The sequence below is a fragment of the Gigantopelta aegis genome, chromosome 4 (assembly GCF_016097555.1).
Source record: "Gigantopelta aegis isolate Gae_Host chromosome 4, Gae_host_genome, whole genome shotgun sequence".
Classification (NCBI taxonomy): Eukaryota; Metazoa; Mollusca; class Gastropoda; order Neomphalida; family Peltospiridae; genus Gigantopelta; species Gigantopelta aegis.
The window spans coordinates 26,402,907-26,425,010 of record NC_054702.1 but is presented as its reverse complement, the minus strand read 5'-3'; the positions used below and the strand labels follow the sequence as shown (position 1 = coordinate 26,425,010).

The following is a 22,104-nucleotide window of genomic DNA, read 5'->3' as shown; positions in this document are numbered from 1 at the left end:
ACTAATGCTCGAAAACATCAATATGATCAAGCTCAAAAAGCTATGTATTTTACACTTAGACAAGGAAAACGTTGCCATCTTTCCATTCAATGCCAACTTAAATTATTCGATTGTATGGTTTTACCTATTGCTTTATACGGATGTGAAATTTGGGGTTTTGAAAGTCTGTCCTGCATAGAAAAATTGTATAGCAAATATTTAAAGTTATTATTGCCTGTTAGAAAATCCACCCCATTATATATGTTGTATGGAGAACTTGGATGCTTCCCGGTAGATATAACAGTAAAAATAAGAATGATAGGATTTTGGTTTAGGATGATTACTGGGAAGCAGTCCAAGCTATCATTATTAGTGTACAGAATGTTATTGAATGATTATAATACACATTTTTATGATCACAAATGGATAGCTTTTATAAAATCAATTTTAGATAATATTGGTTGCACATACATATGGTGGTCACATTGTGAGCGTATTAATAGTGCTTCATTGTTGAAAATGTTTATTTCAACAAAACTCATAGATCAATTTTTGCAAACATGGTACAGTCATATTGACACTTCATCGAAAGCATCTTGTTACAAAATATTTAAAAGCAGTATAGCATTCGAAAATTATTTAAATTTATTAGAAAAAAAACATTGGTGCCCATTGTTACGTTTTAGAGTATCAAACCACAATCTTCCAATAGAGACAGGTAGATGGATACGTACGTAAACCATTACATGATAGATTGTGTTTTTTATGCAACACTAACGACATCGGAGATGAATTCCATTATATTTTTACATGCCCATATTTCAACCAATTCAGACTTCAATATATACCGAAATATTATCGATCCAAACCAAACACATATAAATTTCACGAATTATTTAATTGTAAAAAAACTGGTGTCCTCCGAAAACTTGCAATATTTTGTAAACATATTATGAATACTTTCAAGCCCTCCGGCTCATAGCTTTATTGTATTATTATTGTGTATGCAAACCCAAACCAATTATTTATAATTATATTCCCATGTTCGTTTTATGTAGATATACTTATGTGAATAGTTTTACTCTGTCATCTTGTTAAAAAGTGTGAATTGTTGTATTATATATTGTTCCTCATATGCCGTGGATTACGGCCTGAGAGAAATAAATGTTCAGTTCAGTTCAGTTACACCACTAGTCCTGATGTTTATAGTAGCTAATGACCGGATCTTAATAGGAGCGTTTTGTGCACGCCAGATGTTTGACAATATGACGTTTTTCTAAATACCTTTTTGAAATGCAACCTTTTGAACTGTCAGTGCAAACAAACACCACCCCTCCCCCCCGAAAAAAAAAAACCCCCCCCCCAAAAAAAATAAAAAAAAAAAAATAAATAACAAAAACAAAAACAAGAACCAACAACAGCAACGACCCCAACACAATATAACAAAGAACACTCATACCCGCCAAAAAAAAAAAAGACCCCATCAAAAAAATAAAAAAAATAAAAACAAAATACATTAATTTTTTTTAAATAACTAACAACAAAACGGCGAATAAATGTGTAATGGATAAAATATTTAACAAAGTAACTGATACATGACATGGATAAAATCATTCATAAACAAAATGCCCACTAAATATTAACCAAAAGCAAACAAAAAATCAAATCGAAAAAAATAAAATAATAAAGATGAAAAAAGAATGAAACATAATTGTTAATAAAACAAGACATATATTAAAATGTGTTATAAACAAAACAATGTAATACTGTTAATTGTGTGACGGGCAATGTTATGGTATACTGTATTAAGAGACAAAAGAAATGCATGTGCATACTAATAATGAAATATTTTCTCTTAGATGTTGATTTAAAATAGACATGACATTGAAATGTTACGATTTTGTGATTTCAGACAGATATAGTTATATTATAATGGAAGAGAGTTTCTGTTTTAATTCATATTTTTAATTAAATATGGTAATGTACACTGGGGATTATACACATGATATTTGTATTTACTTGCATTTCATTTGTCACTCAGTATAAAATGCAATACTTAGTAAAATAACTTGGTTAATAAATGCGTTGTAGAATAGCACAAATACTAACTTTTTAAAGTTCCAGTAACATTAAATAAAAATTCTACCCAAGCTAATGTTTTTCGTATGTTATTATTTGTTGTTGTAATGTTGCTTATTCATGCCTATCTTAAAACCCCTGAATGATAAACCAGAAAACCATTTTAGCATTATGGTAATCAGTTAATATATGCAAATAACATGCTGAACATATTATTTCTTTTTATAGATGGAATAGGCTTATTTTTGTTTTATAAAATGCTACCACACAAAAAGATAAACATAGACACTTTGAAACATTATAATACTCATGTGGTTTTCTAAACGTTGTAACGAATTTCAAAGAGTATTTAAATGTCTGTCCTTATTTAATAATATGTACATTTATTTAGTAACTGAAACTTGTTTATCATAGTTATTTAATAGAGATTTTTAATGTTTATTATATCTTGTTATGTGTATTCAGTAACAAGTTGACATAATGTTAATAAGTTTCGGGTTTACCTTCCAAGACGTTTATGAATCGTACGTAAAATACATTTGAGATTCTATGTATGTCAGTCTTGAACAAGGGGTTTTCAAATAAAGGGGCCCCGAATATTAATACAATCTACTTAGGCAAGTTGATAAAAAAAAGTCGGTGTTGACATTTTCACAGACCGACATTTTAAATGACAAGACTTTACTGTTTTCCAGTTTACCCATACATCCATTCGCAAGTCGATAACACTACTCCCGTAAGCATGGAGTCAAAACGGAATAGGATCCATGGCTTGCGAATATGAGGTTTACCATGCTGTCATAATTTTTTTTTCGACCAGTTGCATAATTGTTCAGTTCGCCGTCTTGGTAATCTCATTAATACCCTATGTTCTACTGCCTGTTTGAGAATACAAAACTCCACTTGCTGAATGGGACGTTAGTTCCGCCTTCATGAATTTCGTGGATTTATGTTCGTCTGTCCTATTTGTGAGTCGCTGCCTGTTTGAAAATACAAATATTCACATGCTGGATGCCCAGCAAATGGGACATTAGTTCCGCCTTGGTGAATGTCATGGATTTCTGTTCGTTTGTCCTGTTTATGATCGCGCAAACCAACTTGCTGAATATAGATCAATTGGGAACTCAACTCTGATCTGGTGGAGACAAAATGTGGTATCTGTGGGTAATTACCGTAAGCCTTAATCAGTCGCTTCAACTCCTCTTCCACATATCCTTGAAGGTCGTCCACAGCTTGCTGAGATTCGTCAGTCTTGATGAAAATATCTCCAAGGACTTTGAGACAATCCAGCAGAAGTAACGAGTATGGCTTGTTGTATTTGAGCAATTTCTGAATACTTAGCGCTCGATTTATAATCTCCTTTGCCCCATCCCATCGTCCCAGATGCATATATGCTTTAGCCAGATTTACAAAGTTCTCAAACTGGTACACATGTTCGGGATACTCCGATTCCAGATGAGCGATGGCTTGGTGAAGGGAGACAACTGCCTTTTCGTAGTTCTGGTGTTGGACATACGCGCAGCCGTACGAGTTGAGCAGAAGACCTTGTTCGTATCCATAAAGTCTGTGCGACCTTTCTAATCTGAGCCATGCGTCGTCCAGGATGTCCAGTGCTTGTTGGTGATGCCCCTGGTGTACAAGGAACCTAGCCATGCTGTTCTGTGTATCGATGATCGATCGAATGATGTGTCTCTTTTTCAGCTTCAGGTCGTAACTTGCCGTGTAGTTGTGCCACGCCTCGGCGAACAGGCCTTTCATGAAACAGAATTTGCCATAATTGTGTAAAGAAGCACCATAAAAAGGATGAAGTTCTCCCAGTTTGGCTTTTCTGCGATCCATTGACAACATGTGATAATGTTCGGCTTCCTCCATGTTACCTGTATAATGTATGATGATGTACACGGGATAGTTAATGGAATGTTTGCTTCCGGAAAGCCAACCGTACTAAGATAAAAACGCCGATTATAATTTCTTTTCGATGTAATATTTATTTTTCGACTTTTTAATTTAAAAAAAATTAAAATGTAGGTGAAAAGAATTAAATAAAATTAAACTAATTAAACACATACATAACACTTTTATTTGTACTCGTTGGGGTGAATGTAGTAAAACATTTTTTTTAATGAGCCCTACCTAGATCTTTTATCGCCCAAGAACATACCAGATGTTAAGAAGTGAATACGCCTGTTCTAAAAAAGAAACTTTAACCTAAAGTACCATTCAATGTTTTAAAGAGACAGACCCTAGTTTCAACCCGTGAAAATTAACACTACTTTTAGTTAATCTACAAACCTGTAAAACATTTGGACAAAGTTACAATTGAGTTGAAACATGAGTATGTGACTTTGAAATGATGATATACCCTCTGAAAATAGACCAAACCTCGACTCCATAACTGTTATTTCTCAGATGCACGTGCGTTTTTAAAAATATAAGAAATTCATTTTGAGATGTTAAAGACACCTGGACGACCAAAAACACTTCGAATTTACGGAAATTGATAATCTAAGCCATAAAATCTAAGTAAAGTATGATTTCAGTTATCAAAAAACGGCTATAATAGTAAAAAAATCTGCTTAGTGTTTGAAAAACTAGGGTATGTACCTTTAAAGAGTATTAGCTAAACCAGTTAACTGAGATGTTTTGCAAATACAAACCAGCGTAGAGTGAGCATATTTTAAAATATTTCAAAGTCTGCTAAATTTGATAGAATAATTAGTTATGACTTTTGTCTAGTTACTATTATCCTGTTCAATTATTTAGACCCAAAGTTTTTTGCAAATGTTACGTTTATTTCCTATTCGATATTTGTTTTCTTTGCATTTACATGAAAACAAACCCAAACCCCGACAGGTTTTATATACAAATCATCATATAAAATGCACGAAGTTGACTTAATTCCACTTTTTAAAAATCTCTGTGTCTTTTGAATGCACGTTATTTCTCCTATAAATAACTACGGTCATTTGCATATCAAAAGCATCATTCTATAGTGCGTTTCAAACTAATGTTCGGTTCTATCGTCCTATCCGCACAAATCGTAGTATGACCTATATTTAAGAAAATATCTGTAAACATGAAGCAGGCGCGGATTCAGGTCGGGAGTTCAAGTGACAAAACCTCAGTTTGAAAAAAAAAATATGTATCAAATATATAATTATATTGTGGAATACACAAGCGCGCGCGCTGAAGGGAGAGACAGACAGACAGAGAGAGAGAGAGAGAGAGAGAGAGAGAGAGAGAGAGAGAGAGAGAGAGAGAGAGAGAGAGAGAGAGAGAGATCATTTATGTAACGACGCACTCAACATATTTTAATCTATGGTTATATGGTTATAGGGAGAGAGAGAGAGAAGAATATGGTATGCATGCGATTGGTGGAGGTGTGACCCTCTGCACAACCCCAACCCCACTTAAGGCTTCTTTTTATATGGAGCGGGACGTAGCTCAGAGGTAAAGCGTTCGCTCATGGTAGGTCGACTGATCGATCCCACATGGTGGACCCATTGGGTTGTGTCTAGTTCCAGCCTGTGCACCACAACTGATGTATAAAGGCTGTGGTATGTGCTATCCTGTCTATGGGATGGTGCATATAAAACGTCCCTTATTGCTTATCAAAATTGCTTATCGGAAACAGTGGCCCATGTGGCGGTAGCGAGTTTCTTTCTCACTGTCATAATGCTCCTTAACCGTTTTGTCTGACGCCACATAAACGTATATCAAATGCGTTGAGTGTGTCGTTAAATAAACATTTCTCTCGTATGTATGTGTAGTCTATATGCATTTCTAGTCGATTAGTTTATAGGTTGTTAGGTTGTTAGATAGTGAATGATATGGAAATAAATTGTTTTTGGTGTTAAAGAGTTCATGCATACATTAAAGTAATACTGATGGGTATGGAGAAATAACTTAATCAGTCGACGAACTCATTTCTTCATCACTATCTTCGTTAAGGGGGACTATCACAGGGGGTATTTTATTTCTTATAAAACTATTTTGTTTTCTAAAATCTTCTTCGATCTTTATTACATGTTTAATTGCGTCAGAGAAGTGTGTAGGTGTGACAGAGTTCAATGCATGTGCAAGTTCTCTCCGCACCGTGGTAATTTTACCATCATTATGACGAGCTATGTGCCCTTTGACTTGACTCCAGATCAGTTCTATTGGATTGAGTTCAGAATGTCTTGGCGGCAGTCTTAGACACAAGTGCCCATGGCGTTCAGCAATATCATCAGTAACAAATTGCTTTGCACATTTGTTACTTTTCACAAGTACATAAAGAACTGGCTTTGTCATGTTACTCTCAAAAGGTATATTTTTGTTTCGTAGCCACGACTGAATTTCTTCCTTTTTAGCGTTTAGTGCAGGACATCGTGTAATCTCAGTTAATTTGTTGTGGTAGCTTGCGTTATCCATGACGATAACAGAAGGTTCTGGTAGAGAAGGCATAAGTTGTTCTTCAAACCATTTGATGAAATTTTCATGATTCATCTTACCATGATAGTCTCCGTCTGTTTTTTTTAGCCTCAAAGATCAATTCACAGCCATCTATCAATCCATATTTATCACAGCCAGCATGACAAATAATAAGTCTTTTTCCCTTCCCAGTCACCGAACAGAGTTTAGGAACTCGATCAGCAGCGTCTGATTTCGGCAGGTGATTGGCGGTACTTGTGCCCGGGTGGATATCTGTCCAGTGGTGGGATGTTGTGTGGTTGACATTCACCCAGGTCTCATCTTGATACACTATTAAATACCCCTGTTCTCGTAAACTGGATATTTCATGGAGATAGGACAGTCTCCTGTCTGATATATTGGCGTCCTCAAAAATCACTTTTATAGGTTGTAGACATATGTTGGTATTTAAAATCGAGGTCATGGAGTGTTCTTCGTAAAGTTGATATGGATATGTTGATTCCACATTCCTCCCTTAAAGCCACGTTAATCTTATGTAATGTAAGTAATTCGCCCTCTCTATAAAATCTGTATACTCGTCGTCTAATAACATCTTTATCAAATAAATCGATGAGTTTTCGGTCGCGTTTTTTAACAGTGATTTCTGTGCTTGGATTCGTAGAGCTTAGATTTTTCACAGTTCTTTTTACTGTTGAAACCGAAACTTTAAGTGCAGCGGCAACTCGATCGACAATTCGATAAGAATCTTCAAAATAATCGAAAACGTTCTTAATACACGATTTTACATCAACTGAAGTGTTTTTCGATTTACCCATATTTTCCTCAAATAACAATAACAAGAATGTCGACTAATACATTTTCAATGAATTTATATACCCTACCTAACATGTATTTTACGTGGTTTACACATTGCTACAATAGCACGTGCAGTCATAGATCGAAATAATGATGTTATTGACCAAGGAATGCTATCGTATTTTGAACATTCAGGGCTGTGTCTGCGGGATGAAAAAGTGGTTGAACCTATACGAGTCCGAACAATAGCCCTTTGGTTTTTCGCATTACAAATGTAACACCCAACCCCCAAACCCCAGCTCCTAGCACCACCCTAAATACTATATATATATATATATATATATACGTATGAGTTCCCAATTTAGAGGCAAAGTTAAATAACAGGCAAATTTATTATTATTTGATGTTGGTGGCCTTTGATATTTTATCCCCCCCCCCCCTGGTCTTCTGGGTCCGGCCCTGCATTAAATTATTTATAAATTTGAAAAGCACATTCCTGCGGTGTGTGTGAGGTGATTTGTGTTTATTACTGTGCTACACCTCAGTTGTGTTAGGTTAGGTATGGTATGCTAATATATAATTGATATAATAAAATAAAAATACATAATACATTAGCTAAATTTATTAAATATAATGCATCTACAAGAAAGGGTACATGTTTCTGTTTGTTTACATCTATGTTTAACGGAAAGATTGACAATGCTGTTACACACTGCAAAACAATAATAACCTTGATTTAGTGAAACAAGCTATAATGGCCTTCACGTAGCCTCAGATCCCAATGTTTTGATATGCAAATGACCGTAGTTATTTATAGGAGAAATAACGTGCATTCAAAAGACACAGAGATTTTTAAAAAGTGGAATTAAGTCAACTTCGTGCATTTTATATGATGATTTGTATATAAAACCTGTCGGGGTTTGGGTTTGTTTTCATGTAAATGCAAAGAAAACAAATATCGAATAGGAAATAAACGTAACATTTGCAAAAAACTTTGGGTCTAAATAATTGAACAGGATAATAGTACCGAGACTTGTGTGTGTGACAGCCAGTGCATTGAGAGTGCGCAACACCGTGACGTCATCCATATCTAGTTCCCGTTCCAACTTATCGGCCACCATCAAGTACCTGTAGAAACAACAAAAAAAAAACGGCAGAGGTTCAATAAAATGAACGAATGAATGTTAAACGGTACCCCGGCACGACCCCCCCCCCCCCCCCCCCCCCAAACACACATATCGGCTATTGGGTGTCAAACTACGGTAAATGCTTCAATGAAGTGATTTCTCGTTCAAGCCAGTGCACCACTACTGGTATATCAAAGGACGTGGTATGTGCTATCCTGTTTGTGGGATGGTGCATATAAAAGATCCCTTGCTACTAATGGAAAAATGTTGCGGGTTTCCTCTATGACTATGTCGCAATTACCAAATGTTTGACATCCATTAGCCTATGATTAATAAATCAATGTGCTCTAGTTGTGTCGCTAAACAAACCAAACAAACAAACAAACGTACTCAATGGAGTGATTACCAACATTAATATAAAAATTGAACAGTATAATTAAGACAGTGTAAAGAGCTGTGTAAACATATAAACGAACAAACACCTGCTTAGTATATAGCTCTCCTAAACTTGAAAACACCTGCTTACTTTATAGCTCTCCAAAATTTACAAACACCTGCTTACTTTATAGCTCTCCTAAACTTACAAACACCTTCTTAGTTTAAAGCTCTCCAAAACGTACAAACACCTGCTTACTTTATAGCTCTCCTAAACTTACAAACACCTGCTTACTTTATAGCTCTCCAAAACGTACAAACACCTTCTTAGTTTAAAGCTCTCCAAAACGTACAAACACCTGCTTACTTTATAGCTCTCCTAAACTTACAAACACCTGCTTACTTTATAGCTCTCCAAAACTTACAAACACCTGCTTAGTTTATAGCTCTCCAAAGCTTACACACACCTGCTTCGTTTATAGCTCTCCTAAACTTGTAAACACCTGCTTAGTTTAAAGGTCTCCTAAACTTACAAACACCTGCTTAGTTTAAAGGTCTCCTAAACTTACAAACACCTGCTTAGTTTAAAGCTCTCCAAAACGTACAAACACCTGCTTACTTTATAATTCTCCAAAACTTACAAACACCTGTTTAGTTTAAAGCTCTCCAAAACTTACAAACACCTGCTTACTTTATAGCTCTCCAAAACTTACACACACCTGCTTAGTTTAAAGCTCTCCTACATTTACAAACACCTGCATACTTTATAGCTCTCTTAAACTTAAAAACACCTGCTTAGTTTATAGCTCTGTTGAGCCTATAAACACCTGATTAATTCATAGCTCTTCTAAACTTACAAACAAGCACCTGCTTACTTAATAGCTCTCCTGAACTTCCCTTGCATGTACAGATTCCACCCCATTCGTTGATAGACAATGACGTGCATCTTGTTCAGTGGGCAGTCCTCTAAAACCTTCAGACACTGTCGGTAAAATCGCTCACCTGATCGAGGTCGACCCTGCGACATACAGTACACTAAAATGCAGACCATATGGCCCCTCACCCCAACTCTAAAGATTAAGTGTATACCCCCTAGCTGAAAAGCAAAATCTGCTGGGGTAAATTCGGGCAAAAATGACAGAGATATTCGGGCAAAATTAATTTAATATGCTAACCGTAGACCTTTTTATCATGAATTTCCATCATTCTACCCGCAAACATTTTGCGGCGATTTTCAAAATGCATTATAGATGAAATTTACGCAGGATACCACGATGGATCTTACCATATGTTATAACAATGCATACCGATAGATGATCGGACAACGACGACCATACAGTGACATAAAGATGTTTGTCAGTCATCGAAGCATATTCGTTGAAGAGCAGAATCGAAGCAACCTCAAACGACCTACTTGCTCAACTGCAGTGTACAAGTGTGTACGTCAAATCTGTGTGTGGAAATCGCGGGCACAAGCTAAAGTATATTATTATTACCCATATGGTTAAAAATAGCTTGGTACATATCAAAGTGATACGTCCCACTTGGCGTTACATATCTCTTCGACGTCATCGATTGGTGCACTACAACCTTACAGAAACGTTAACCAAACGAGTTGACTGATACAATTCAAGATCGATTATGGGTAATAAATAGGATAATACACTGGCTACCATTTCGTATCATGTTTATGTCCCACGTGAAATAATTTTCATTTGACAATTGAAAATTATTTCACTCGTGACATAAACATGATGCGAAATGGAAGCTCGTGTAATATCCTACAAATATGTACTAAGTTTTGTTTGTGATGTATGTTCTATGGAAAACTGATCTGAAATAAAATGTATTATAATATCGCTAATAATATTTTTAGGTTTTTATTATTGGGGATTTTTATGAATCCTAATAATGTAATAAGAGTTGGTTAATAATGCCAACGTACGATTTACAAACGAAACAAAAAAGTGATAAAAATATCCCTTGCAGAATTAATGACAACAATTTTGATGTACACTTTTAGGATGAGAATAAGATGAGTACTCTAAATATACACATGTAAAAATAGTTATAGTTGTGAACAGCCAATATGTCTGGTTTTTAGGTGTTTTTTTTTTTAATCCCACTCGCCCCCATTCTATTCCTTTGTCTAGTTTGAATTCCATCTCATTTCTTCCGGACCTGGCTGCTCCTTCTATCTTTAAATATCTTTTTTTTAAATTTTGGTTTTACTGTTTATTTGTCCACTTCCCTTTTTGTTCTTCCAGTTTCATATCACATATTCCCGATCTGGCAGCTCTCTAATCTTTAAACACCTTTTTCTATTCACCTACTTATCCCAGGCCTTGTCTCTCCAACCGCGATATGTGCTTGGCAGTCTCTTGTGCCTTTCACATTTGTTGTTAGTCGGACCACGTCGGTCACGTATATAATATACCCCTCTAAACCGGACACCCTAGGGACCACGAAAAATGTCCGGTTTTAAGAGGAATCCGGTTTAGAGACGTTAAGTTAAAAAAGGACCGTGAAACATGTCCGATTTTGAGGGAATTTCGGTTTACAGAGGGTCCGGTTTTGAGAGGTTTCACTGTAATATTAAATCTTAAATCATAAACCATTTTACACTATATTAAATTTTTATCACGTCTTTTAAGTTGTATGTAGTTATGTTATAACATGTTTGTATATATTTTACGAAAAGAATTGTTGTGACCTTATCATTGTAACTATTAGTTTTATTGTACAAACATTACTCATATACTGTCGTCATCTGGTCTGAGTGTATTGAAACATTTTTCAAAGGCATTGCTAAAGGGACATTCCCGAGTTTGCTGCATTGTAAGATGTTTCCGACTAATAAAATATTTCTACGATTAAATTTACATATTAAATATATTTTCTTGTTTAGAATATGAGTGTCTGTATATTCAATGTGTTTCTGGTCGTCTTAATATTTGTAAGAAGCCCAAACTGGATTTTGTCTTAAAATAATTTCGTACGTACAAAAAAAAAAAAATTTTGGGGATATAAAATGAAATTTTACCTAGTACAAATATTAGAACGATCAGAAACACGTTTAATATACATCCACTAATATTTTATGCAGAAAAATATATTTGATATGTAATTACAATCGTTAAAAGTCTCTGTTAGTCGATAACATCCTGAAAGTTGCAACAAAGTCAGGAATGTCCCTTTAAGCCGCTCGCTAGAGAATAGGATTGTTTGGTCCTTGTGTGTTTTTGTTTATTTGTTTACTACATAATTATTATAATAATTTTTGTTTTGTTTGTGTTTGTTTTTGTTTTTGTTTTGCGTTTTGATTACTACATAGTTATTATATATAGAATAATACATGAGTGGCCGTTAGATACCATTATCTCACAACGAGTTGTTTTAAAATGTATCTAACGAGCGAAAGCGAGTTTGATACGTTTTTAAACAACGAGTTGTGAGATAAATGGTGTTTAACGGACACGAATGTATTCTATTCCTTACATATCCTCAAAAACCAGGTTTTAAGCAAATTTTTATATATCTTTTTCTACTAAAATAACTTTGCACTTGTAGCTGACTTACGCGCCACAGACACATAAATATCAGGTTAACTATACGTCACAGTCTAATCGATTCCCATCGTGTAGTTTTTCATTGGATGCATGGCACTGGTGAACTGGTCATTACTTAGGAGCAGCCAGTCGTATGTGTTGACATTGCTAACACACGTACATGTGTTAACAACCATGTGTAACCAAAAATAACGCATGGTGTTTTCACCAACGGGTGTGTAAGAAAACAAGTTTTCAAAGGTATATTTGGCCTAAATCCGGAAATTTGTCCGCGCAAGTAGTCTGCTGTTCGACTGTGATTATTTCATGACAGAAAGCTATGAAGTGGCAACTATTTGACTGAAGTGACAGGCGAGAGCATGTAGTTTGTAAACATGTGTAACTTGTTGACATTAAAGACTTGTTTCTAGTAATTCCGGCCCATGCAAAAGTAGTGCTTTTTGTGTAAAATGGGTGTACTCCGGCCAGGTTTAGAGGATGTGTTTGTTTAAACCAATATGCTGGGAGAAGGAGCTGGACAACAGGGGTTGTCCTTTTCAGGGTATTTGTCCCCCAGGCAGGCAAAGGTACATACTAAAACCCATGGGCCTGCTGATATTAAATAAAAATGTTATAGCCACTAAGGCTATATAGAAACATATAGCGAAATTAATTGTGGTCTGAGGCCTGATTATTTGTACTCACCAATAGGTTGCTGAGTGCTTTCCCCTTGACCATCAAGAAAACTGCTTCGTCGTTTCGTTGTCCCCAAGATCGGGACAGCTCCAAACATATTTCATAAAACTGGAGACATCTGCCTGTGAGACAAACATTATATTCTAAACTCTGTCTGTATATAGGCGTCAACCCAACTGAAAGGCGAATTAATACTGCTTCCCCAACCCCGTTGCATTCATCTGTAAGGTGTAATATACAATGTACACCATGCGATGGTTTTTTCAATTAAATGAAATTGAGTTAAAACTAAAATTAAATAAAACCGAAACAAACCAAATTAAAATAAAATAAAATTTAAATCTATTGACAGATGGACATAGATGCAAGAGGTGGGGTGGGGGCTGTATCAAAAACAAAACACAAAACGAAACAATATTAAAAAAAACCTCCCACCTACAAAAAAGTAATACTTTATATAAATTCATTGATTCATATTTACTGGACCTCTGTGCTTATATCTAATTAAGATTCAAGCACTGACATGGGCACACGTCATCTATCTGGGCTGTTATTTGTTAGGTGTTAGTGGGCAGTGAGATACATCATGAGCTTTCACTTGCCCATTGGGCTCATCCTGATGAATAATTAATATAAAATTATAACTGCCACTGGCGATAAAATTCCCTGAAAACGGGTCTGCGATATATTTGACGATTTCCCAGGCAACATGCCCCAGAACCTCCTTACAAATCTAACTTCCTCTACGAGCTCGACTCATTTGCGTTCTCAAACTCAAACTTGCCCTTTTTAAAATTTGCGACCCCGTTTACAAAATTGTGGTCCCGACCCTGACTGTCTTGCCTCCCTCCAACGCCTGTGGATAGTGATTACACGTTGTACTAGTCTAGACTTGTTATGGCATACTGTAACTTTGATCTCGAACCATCGCTATGGACAATAGACGAGGACGATTGGACGAGGGCGATTGGACTTTAACTTGGTAACGCGGATACAAAAGGGCATTCCCCCACCTGTTTTTGTTCTGGGTCTGAGCCAAGTAGTTGTCTCGTATATTAAGCATAGGTGACCCAACAGGAAGAAAAGATAACAAGTGAAATACCGTTCTTTGTTTGTAAAACATAGCCAGTCAATTCGTTCACATTCATTTTCTCGGAGATTTCAGTTTTCTAATTTTAGTCTTTAGTAAAATCAGTATTGTCGGAGAATTTATAAAACGTTTTGCTTCCATATTGGATTAGTATCCTGTAGTTAATGTTTGATTTGTGTATATAAAAGGGGAAATGAGGAAATCGAAAACATTGGGACTTCGTTCTCACCCACCACGAACACCACTCTAGTGACGCGCCTGTGTCAGCATTTAGAATAGCGACTTCATCAGGTAATTAAATAGCTAGCCCGAATACTCTGACTGTAAGAGAGCTAGACGGACATTTGGACATAAATATGCTCTTATTACAGTCAGGATTGTTGTGGTATTAGAGTGGAAATCTTTTCCAACTTTTTGGTTGTCGGGAATTGCCAAAAAAAAATACATAGCTTGGTCTCTGACTGTAATGAGAGCGTATTTATGTCCAAATGTCCGTCTAGCTCTCTTACAAAGTACTCGGGCTAGTAAGTAAATAATACTGTTAATGATTTTATTTCATCTTATTTTATTTTGTCTTCATCTAACACTCGCTATCATACTCTATTGACAGTTTAAGGAGCTATCGTAGCTAGACATTAACGAAATTATTATTATTATGTTTTTAATTATAGCTACGTTGCTATAATTTGGTTATATAATTAAATATTGTTAACACCTGATATATGACGACGATGTAGCTGTCTAAATAAAGTACTTTGATAGATATTTTGTTTTAAGCGGGCATTTTGTTTTAGTAGTTCATTAGTAATTGTCGTGAGACTGTCTCGCCTGAGGTGCTTGGGTCAAAGGAACAACCCCCTCCCAACAACCCCCTCCCAACAACCCCAAAACCCCAGGCGCGTGGTCAGTAATTATATCGGGGAAAAAAGAGAGAAGGAAATGTGCTTGAAACTATTAAATCTCTGTTTTTTTTAAAGTAATATCTTTCTTTTGGGGGACACTTATCAATGTCCAGGGCGGGACGTAGCCCAGTGGTAAAGCGTTCGCTTAATGCGCGGTCGGTCTGGGATCGATCGCAGTCGGTGGACCCATTGGGCTATTTCTCGTTCCAGCCAGTGCTCCACAACTGGTGTAACAAAGGCCGTGGTGTGTACTATCCTGTCTGTGGGATGGTGCATATAAAAGATCCCTTGCTGCTAATCGAAAAGAGTAGCCCATGAAGTGGCAACAGCGGGTTTCCTCTCTCAATATGTGATGTCCTTAACCATATGTCCGACGCCATATAACCGTAAATAAAATGTGTTGAATGTGTCGTTAAATAAAACATTTCCTTCCTTCCTTCCTTCCTTCCTTATCAATGTCCAAGTTCGGACAATTACGCAAATATTTCATAACATTTAAATTGCGGTGGTGTACGGCGAATTACTATGGCATATATATTTACAATCTCGAACGACATTCAAACTGTTTAGTCTTTAACTGTTAGACTATATTAATTTGTTAGTTATTTTTACAATCTCGAACGACATTCAAACTGTTTAGTCTTTAACTGTTAGACTATATCAATTTGTTAGTTACAAGTCTCAAACATAGATATACGATTGCTTAATTATCAGTTACATCTTTAAATTATATTTTAAAATGATTTTATTGCCGTAGATGAGTCATGATACCAAAATATACCGCAGGACATGTTGCACGCTACGACAGTGGTGATATCCAGTGTCGGTACAATAATAAATGACATCGTAAATCAATAAAAATCACATACAGTTTGAGTTGTAAGTAGAGCTGTGCTCCTTAGATGTGCTGAACACTAAATCTATGTCGAAGGCTGTATTCTGAGATATCGTTGAACAAATTATTATTCTTGTCCTACCCTCACACTGTTTTAGTACGTACGTAATTATTGCGAGGTAAAATCCGGTTTGGGCTTCTAGAAACATTAGAACGACAACAAACACATTGCTTATACAGACACTGATCAATGTTCTAAACACAAGAAAACATATTTAATATATTTTATTCATAAGAAAAGCCTCGTATGTCGTACATGTTACAATGACAGCAAACTCGTGATAGTCCCTATAAACTAGACTATGAAGTCAGTATAAAACTAAAAAGGGGTAATTTTTTCCCCGGAAGGGGTACAACTGCCTCCTGACCCCGGGAAGCCTGTGGATGGTGAACTGCCCTGATTGAAAAAAAAACCCCAACCTAATAATAATATAAAGAATTAATTAGTAGAAAGGGGTCTTTTTATATGCACTTTTCCATAGACATGATAACACATACCACAGCCTTTGATATACCAGTCGTAACCCAACGGGCCCGCCGACGACGATCGATCCCAGACCGACCGCGCAACACTGGGCTACGTCCCACCCCACCGTATTTTTTTAGGGAAGGCAACTACCCTCACCTCCCCCTCCATGTCCTCTTAGGCGTGTGCAGGAAATTTAGCAGGGTTGGGTCAAGATTGGCGAGCGAAGTTTATCGTGGAGTCGAGTGATGCTCCCTCGGAAAATATATCGGAAAACAAAAGAAGAAAATTTGCCTTAGGGGTGGGTGGAGTGAGGGTGGGGGTGGAGTTGACCCCCCAAAAAACCCTCCCCCATTTTACGCGCCTGATACGGCCCTGCTTACCTTGCAAAACCCGCTGAATAAGGAGATAGGCGTCTGCTGTGAGTGTGACGAGAAATGGGTAGATCTGCTTCAGGTTGTCGGGTATTTCTGTGTACATCACCGTGATCTGTCCGAACAGCTTCATCAGGTTGGGCAGTTCGTGGCGGAGTTCAGCGAACGCCTGCTCGACGTCCGTAGACTCGTACTGGATGCCCAGCTTGTGCATCGTCGAGGCAAACGTCCGGCAGAATCTTTCGCGAATTTCTGCAGTACGATTCCAAGAATGATGATAGTTTGTTTTGTTTAACGACACCACTAGAGCACATTGATTTATTAATCATCGGCTATTGGATGTCAAACATATGGTCATTGTGACAGTCATAGAGAGGAAACCCGGTACATTTTTCCATTAGTAGCAAGGGGTCTTTTATATGCACCATCCCACAGACAGGATAGCACATACCACAGCCTTTGATATACCAGTCGTGGTGCACTAGCTGGAAAGAGAAATAGCTCAATGGGCCCACCGACGGGGATCGATCCTAGACCGACTGCGCATCAGGCGTGCACTTTACCACTGTGCTACGTCCTGCCCCCACCCAAGAATGATGAAGTAATAATGATTTGCATAAAAAGAAAACGATCGTTTTTAACTTTCTGGATACCCATATTATTATGTCAATAATTTTGTTACCGTCCGTTTGTCAGTCTGTCTAGCTATGCTCAAAACATTTACTTTATAAATAAATAAACACACACACACACACACACACACACACACACACACACACACACACACAATACATAAATATAATAAATAAATAATGTGTCTTGTTCCCTCCCCACTTTATATATACCTGATTAATGTTAACAGTTAAAGAGCCCGGCTTGTGAAAAACGTAATTTAGGTCTACACTGTTTGATATCTGTCATTATTATTTGTCTATATTACTTTGACAAAATACAGGAAGTATCCGCAAAACAAACTCCCTACAACAAATTCGCAATAACAAGTTGCGTTTCTTCATTGCTTGCCAAAATACTTCTCAACTACAAAGAACCAAGTCACATGACCCTATGATGTGGTACAAGCGTTCACAGAAAGCGTGATTGCAGCACGCACACATTTTAGTACTGAGAGGATACGTTTGTCACAATTAATTTTACTGAATGAATGGAATAGTATTTGCTTTCAAATGTGAAGCTTAGTAAAGCATCGTCTAATATTTGGATACAGTAAAAATCCACTTAGAGGAATAGGGACCAACGCCTTAAACAACGCTGAGTGAGTACGTTTTGTCGTCTGCATGACCTGGGTCATTTATGTTTACAACTTTAATAGTCATATGGATCGCTGTCGAATTATCGCTCAAACTGGTAAGGAAGTCCCCCTAGCGGATTTCTTCCTCTTCCCCCTCATCCTGTGTAAATTCTGAGTAACTGGACAAATGAGATACTAAATATTAGAAATAGCTATTTTCTGAAGTACTGCCCGCAGTCGTCATGTTAAGAGAATAAGTCGAGAGTCTCATGCAACTTTTTAGTTTTAGTGTTATTAATACATTTATTATGTTTATGTATTTTTCTTCCATACTGTTTATTAATACTATGCCATGGTTTGGTCTCTTTAAGTTCTAACTTTAGACCTCACAAATATGTAAATATCACCGTCTGCATATGATTTTAATAATATATGCATGCATTTGTAAGGTGTTAAGTTAAAACTTAAAGAGCCCGGCACATGACATATTATTAATAAACATAAATAAATTAAAAACATCAATATTATATTATTAAAAATCAAAACTGAAAGTGACATTTATGTTGTATTATTAAAATCAAATACAAATACAAATACAAATCATATGTATGTATGTATGTATGTGTGTGTGTGTGTGTGTGTGTGTATCTGTGTGTGAGTGCGTGCGTGTCTGTCTGACACACAGTGTCTGTCTGTCTGTGTGTGTCACCTTTTGTGTTATGCACAGTGAAGAAAGTGGTTATGCAATCCCTTGTTAGCCTGTGGATGATGAAGCGACCAGTGTGAGTATCAATGAACAAGATATGGCTTCTTCGTAATACGTCACAGGTAGTTGTACTACTGTCGTCACCTTGAAAGATTGCAATACACAACACAAAACACTGGTTAAGGACATAAGAAGCATCACCTAAACCATCATACAAATTAATCATGAGGTAATTATTCAGTTAAAAATGGTTGAGAGAGAGAGAGAGAGAGAGAGAGAGAGAGAGAGAGAGAGAGAGAGAGAGAGAGAGAGAGAGAGAGAGAGAGACAGACAGACAGACAGACAGACAGACAGTCAGACTATTTTACGACACACCAGCACAAAGATAACATTGACTATAGGGTGTAAAATGGAGAGAGAGAGAGAGAGAGAGAGAGAGAGAGAGAGAGAGAGAGAGAGAGAGAGAGAGAGAGAGAGAGAGAGAGATAGAGATAAGAGAGAGAGATAGAGATAATGTTTTATGACACACCAGCACAAAGATAACATTGACTATTGGGTAATAAGATAAACAGAGAGAGACGGATATTGTTACGAGAGTAAATGTAAAACAAACAAATGTCTTCTGATGTGACACAAGACATTTGACCATGACCTTATCCCGTAATCTGGAGCTCGACTAAGAGCTAAAAAAAAGCCTGTTCACATTGGTTAGAATATTAAGGTAATCGGAACAATCAGACGTTCATATCTCAAGCGGATATGACCAAGGGAATTACCCGAAATATTATTATTTAAAAAATATACATAATAAAATGCTTTTAATTGATAATACAGGTAGAAGATTTAGCCACATATATTACTATTGTCGTCTATGGGATTTGATTTGGTAGTAAACACCCCCGAGAACCGCTAGATTACCTAACATGTCCTGAACATGCTGAATGCAGAAGGATCCGGGTATGAAGCCGAGTATGAGTAGTCGATCACGGAAAATCTCGGGAAGTCTGGCAATTGGACGCAAGAGAACAAGATCTGATCAAAAACAAAGAAAAAAGAAAAGTAAAAAAAGAATATATATATATAATATATATATGTATGTATGTATGTCTGTCTGTCTGTCTGTCTGTCTGTCTGTCTGTCTGTCTGTCTGTGTGTGTGTGTGTGTGTATATATATGTTATTCAAATGCATTATACAATATTATGTTAATCTGATGTTGAAATAACAGCGACCGACTCCGTCTACAGCTGCAACAATAACAAAATCAACATCACAACAGCAACATCAGTAGCAACAACAGCGCTACAACGCCTACTTTAACAACAAACACTGACGTCTGCATAACCACAACCACCACCACTACCACCATAACACCAACAGCAACAATACTGACAAGCAGCTGCTGCATCACCACCACCACCACCACCACCACAACATCCACAATAACGATCCACAAACATCACTACAACCACCACCAACACAACCACAATCGCCATAACAATATAAAAAAACACAACATTAATACCAAGCATCAATGTTCTCAATAACAGAAATGTTGAAAAGTACAATTGTGACAGAAGACCGTTAACATGAAGTCATTGCTTACCAACACGTTCTCTGTCTGCGTACGATTCCTGGCAGAATGTCTTGATGCCCATCTCGGAGAAAATTACATCCAAATCCTCGGTGGTGATTCCCGCGGGTGAAGTTTCGAGCTCACACGCTAAACGGATATTAAAAATTGATATCTTAAGACAGCTGAATTATTGGCAAAAAATACCGTATAAAATTATTTGGAATAATATTAAGGTGACTTACAAAAATACAAGAAACACCCCTCCCCCCCCCCCCCCCCCCCCAAAAAAAAAAAAAAAAAAAAATACATAAAAATAAATAAATAAATAAAACTCAGCAAAAAAACACAACAAAAAACAACAAAATCCCACCAAACAAACAGCACCCCCCAACCACACAAAAACCCAAAACCCCAACCAGAAAAGAAAAGAAAAATAAATAAATAAAAATAAAAATAAAAACCACGAATCACAACACAGCCATTTACAGAAGTACTCCATCTAAAATCATTGAATGATTCTATTATTGAAATATCTTACACCTGTAACATATCCTAGCTTCAATCATTGATTCATTTGATTTTTTTTACTTCATGTTCGCAAATACCCAATAAAGTTCAAGCACGCTGTCCTGGGAATACACCTGTTATTTGTGCAATCTGTTCAGGACAGTGGCTTAGTGGTTAGTGAGACGAAAGTCTATGTAATAGCCCCGGGTAGCAGGTACCGAGGCACGAACCCAGTAGACTACAATCTTAATATTGATGGCTTAACCACTATGACACTTGTTGAAATACCTATTTATCATCAATTAGTTTTCCTACCTGTAAAAAGAAGTGCTAAAGGAAGACCTCCACATTTATCTGCAATCCTCCGGAGATGACGATCAAATGGCACAGAGGGCGCTGCTTGCGCAAGAAGACACGCTGACTCTTCTTCCGTCAAGGGCTGCAACTCCAGCTGATGGTGTTCCTCTTGGACTTTGTCCAGACTAGCACTATAGTCTGACGTGTAAATTAAACGACAATCAGGAGAACCTTTCAAAACGGATAGACACATCTCGTCAAATTTGTCTTGTGCAATGAGCAGTATATTCTGCGCATTGTCAAAGAAGATGAACCTTATATTGGCTTGGCAGACGTTAACGGCAAAATTCAAGTACCACGCCTGTTCCTCGTCATCGTCATCACTGTCACTGTCGTCTGCTGTGGATACCCACCACGCTCTGTGTGACATCATTCTTGTGAATTCGCTCCAGTCGCGAATGTCTTCTAAATCGATGGTGATGCTGGAGCCTTTACTGGCATCATTTTCCATGTCCCATTCCTCGAGGAACTGTTGAACCGTGAAGGACTTGCCCACTGATGTCATTCCCGTAACACCCACAATGCGGTGTTTTCGACAAGCTTCACGCAGTTCTGCAAAGAGGACTTGTCGTCCCATGTGCGGGACGATCGCCATGGTTACGTATAGGTGTGGTCCTTGGGCGTGGCAGTCTTCCTATTGACAGCAAAGTCCTTGTCAAACGTAATAGTTGCCATGGTTACATGTAGTCCCATAGTTACATGTGGATGTGTTGTCTTAGGATATGGCGGTCGTTCTACAAGCAAAACACCAACAGTGACTTCACGACCTTGTCAAACCTAATAATCGCCATGGTTACATGTGAGATGTATCGAAATGGGAATGGCAGTCCTCATACAGGCACAGCAGTGACAGTGGCTCATGGTGAGAGAAGTCGAAATCTTGTCAAAGCAGCCTTTGTTTAGAGATACGACCTGCAATGCGGTTCTTGTTCTGTCATTACAATTTGTATATAGTTGATTCAAATCTCAAG

General features: G+C 37.1%; 2 protein-coding genes across 2 annotated transcripts in view; one reads left to right on the top strand and one right to left on the bottom strand.

The window, feature by feature from the left end:
* Positions 1–1,052: 1,052 nt before the first annotated feature.
* LOC121370285 overlaps positions 1,053–22,104 on the bottom strand; it is a 25,186-nt gene continuing 4,134 nt past the window's right edge. Inside the window, exons 2-10 of the mRNA XM_041495421.1 lie at positions 21,092–22,104; positions 20,300–20,416; positions 19,613–19,726; positions 18,698–18,838; positions 16,749–16,991; positions 13,022–13,134; positions 9,644–9,786; positions 8,294–8,394; positions 1,053–3,935 (exon numbers count right to left, since the gene is read on the bottom strand). The exon at positions 21,092–22,104 is cut by the window's right edge and continues 278 nt beyond it. Of these exons, the coding sequence (XP_041351355.1) occupies positions 2,989–3,935; positions 8,294–8,394; positions 9,644–9,786; positions 13,022–13,134; positions 16,749–16,991; positions 18,698–18,838; positions 19,613–19,726; positions 20,300–20,416; positions 21,092–21,728 (2,556 nt within the window). The 5' untranslated portion in view covers positions 21,729–22,104 and the 3' untranslated portion in view covers positions 1,053–2,988. The remainder of the gene's footprint in view (positions 3,936–8,293; positions 8,395–9,643; positions 9,787–13,021; positions 13,135–16,748; positions 16,992–18,697; positions 18,839–19,612; positions 19,727–20,299; positions 20,417–21,091) is intronic.
* LOC121370286 overlaps positions 14,236–22,104 on the top strand; it is a 30,849-nt gene continuing 22,980 nt past the window's right edge. The window contains exon 1 of the mRNA XM_041495424.1: positions 14,236–14,393. The gene's annotated coding sequence lies outside the window, so the exon portion shown is untranslated. The remainder of the gene's footprint in view (positions 14,394–22,104) is intronic.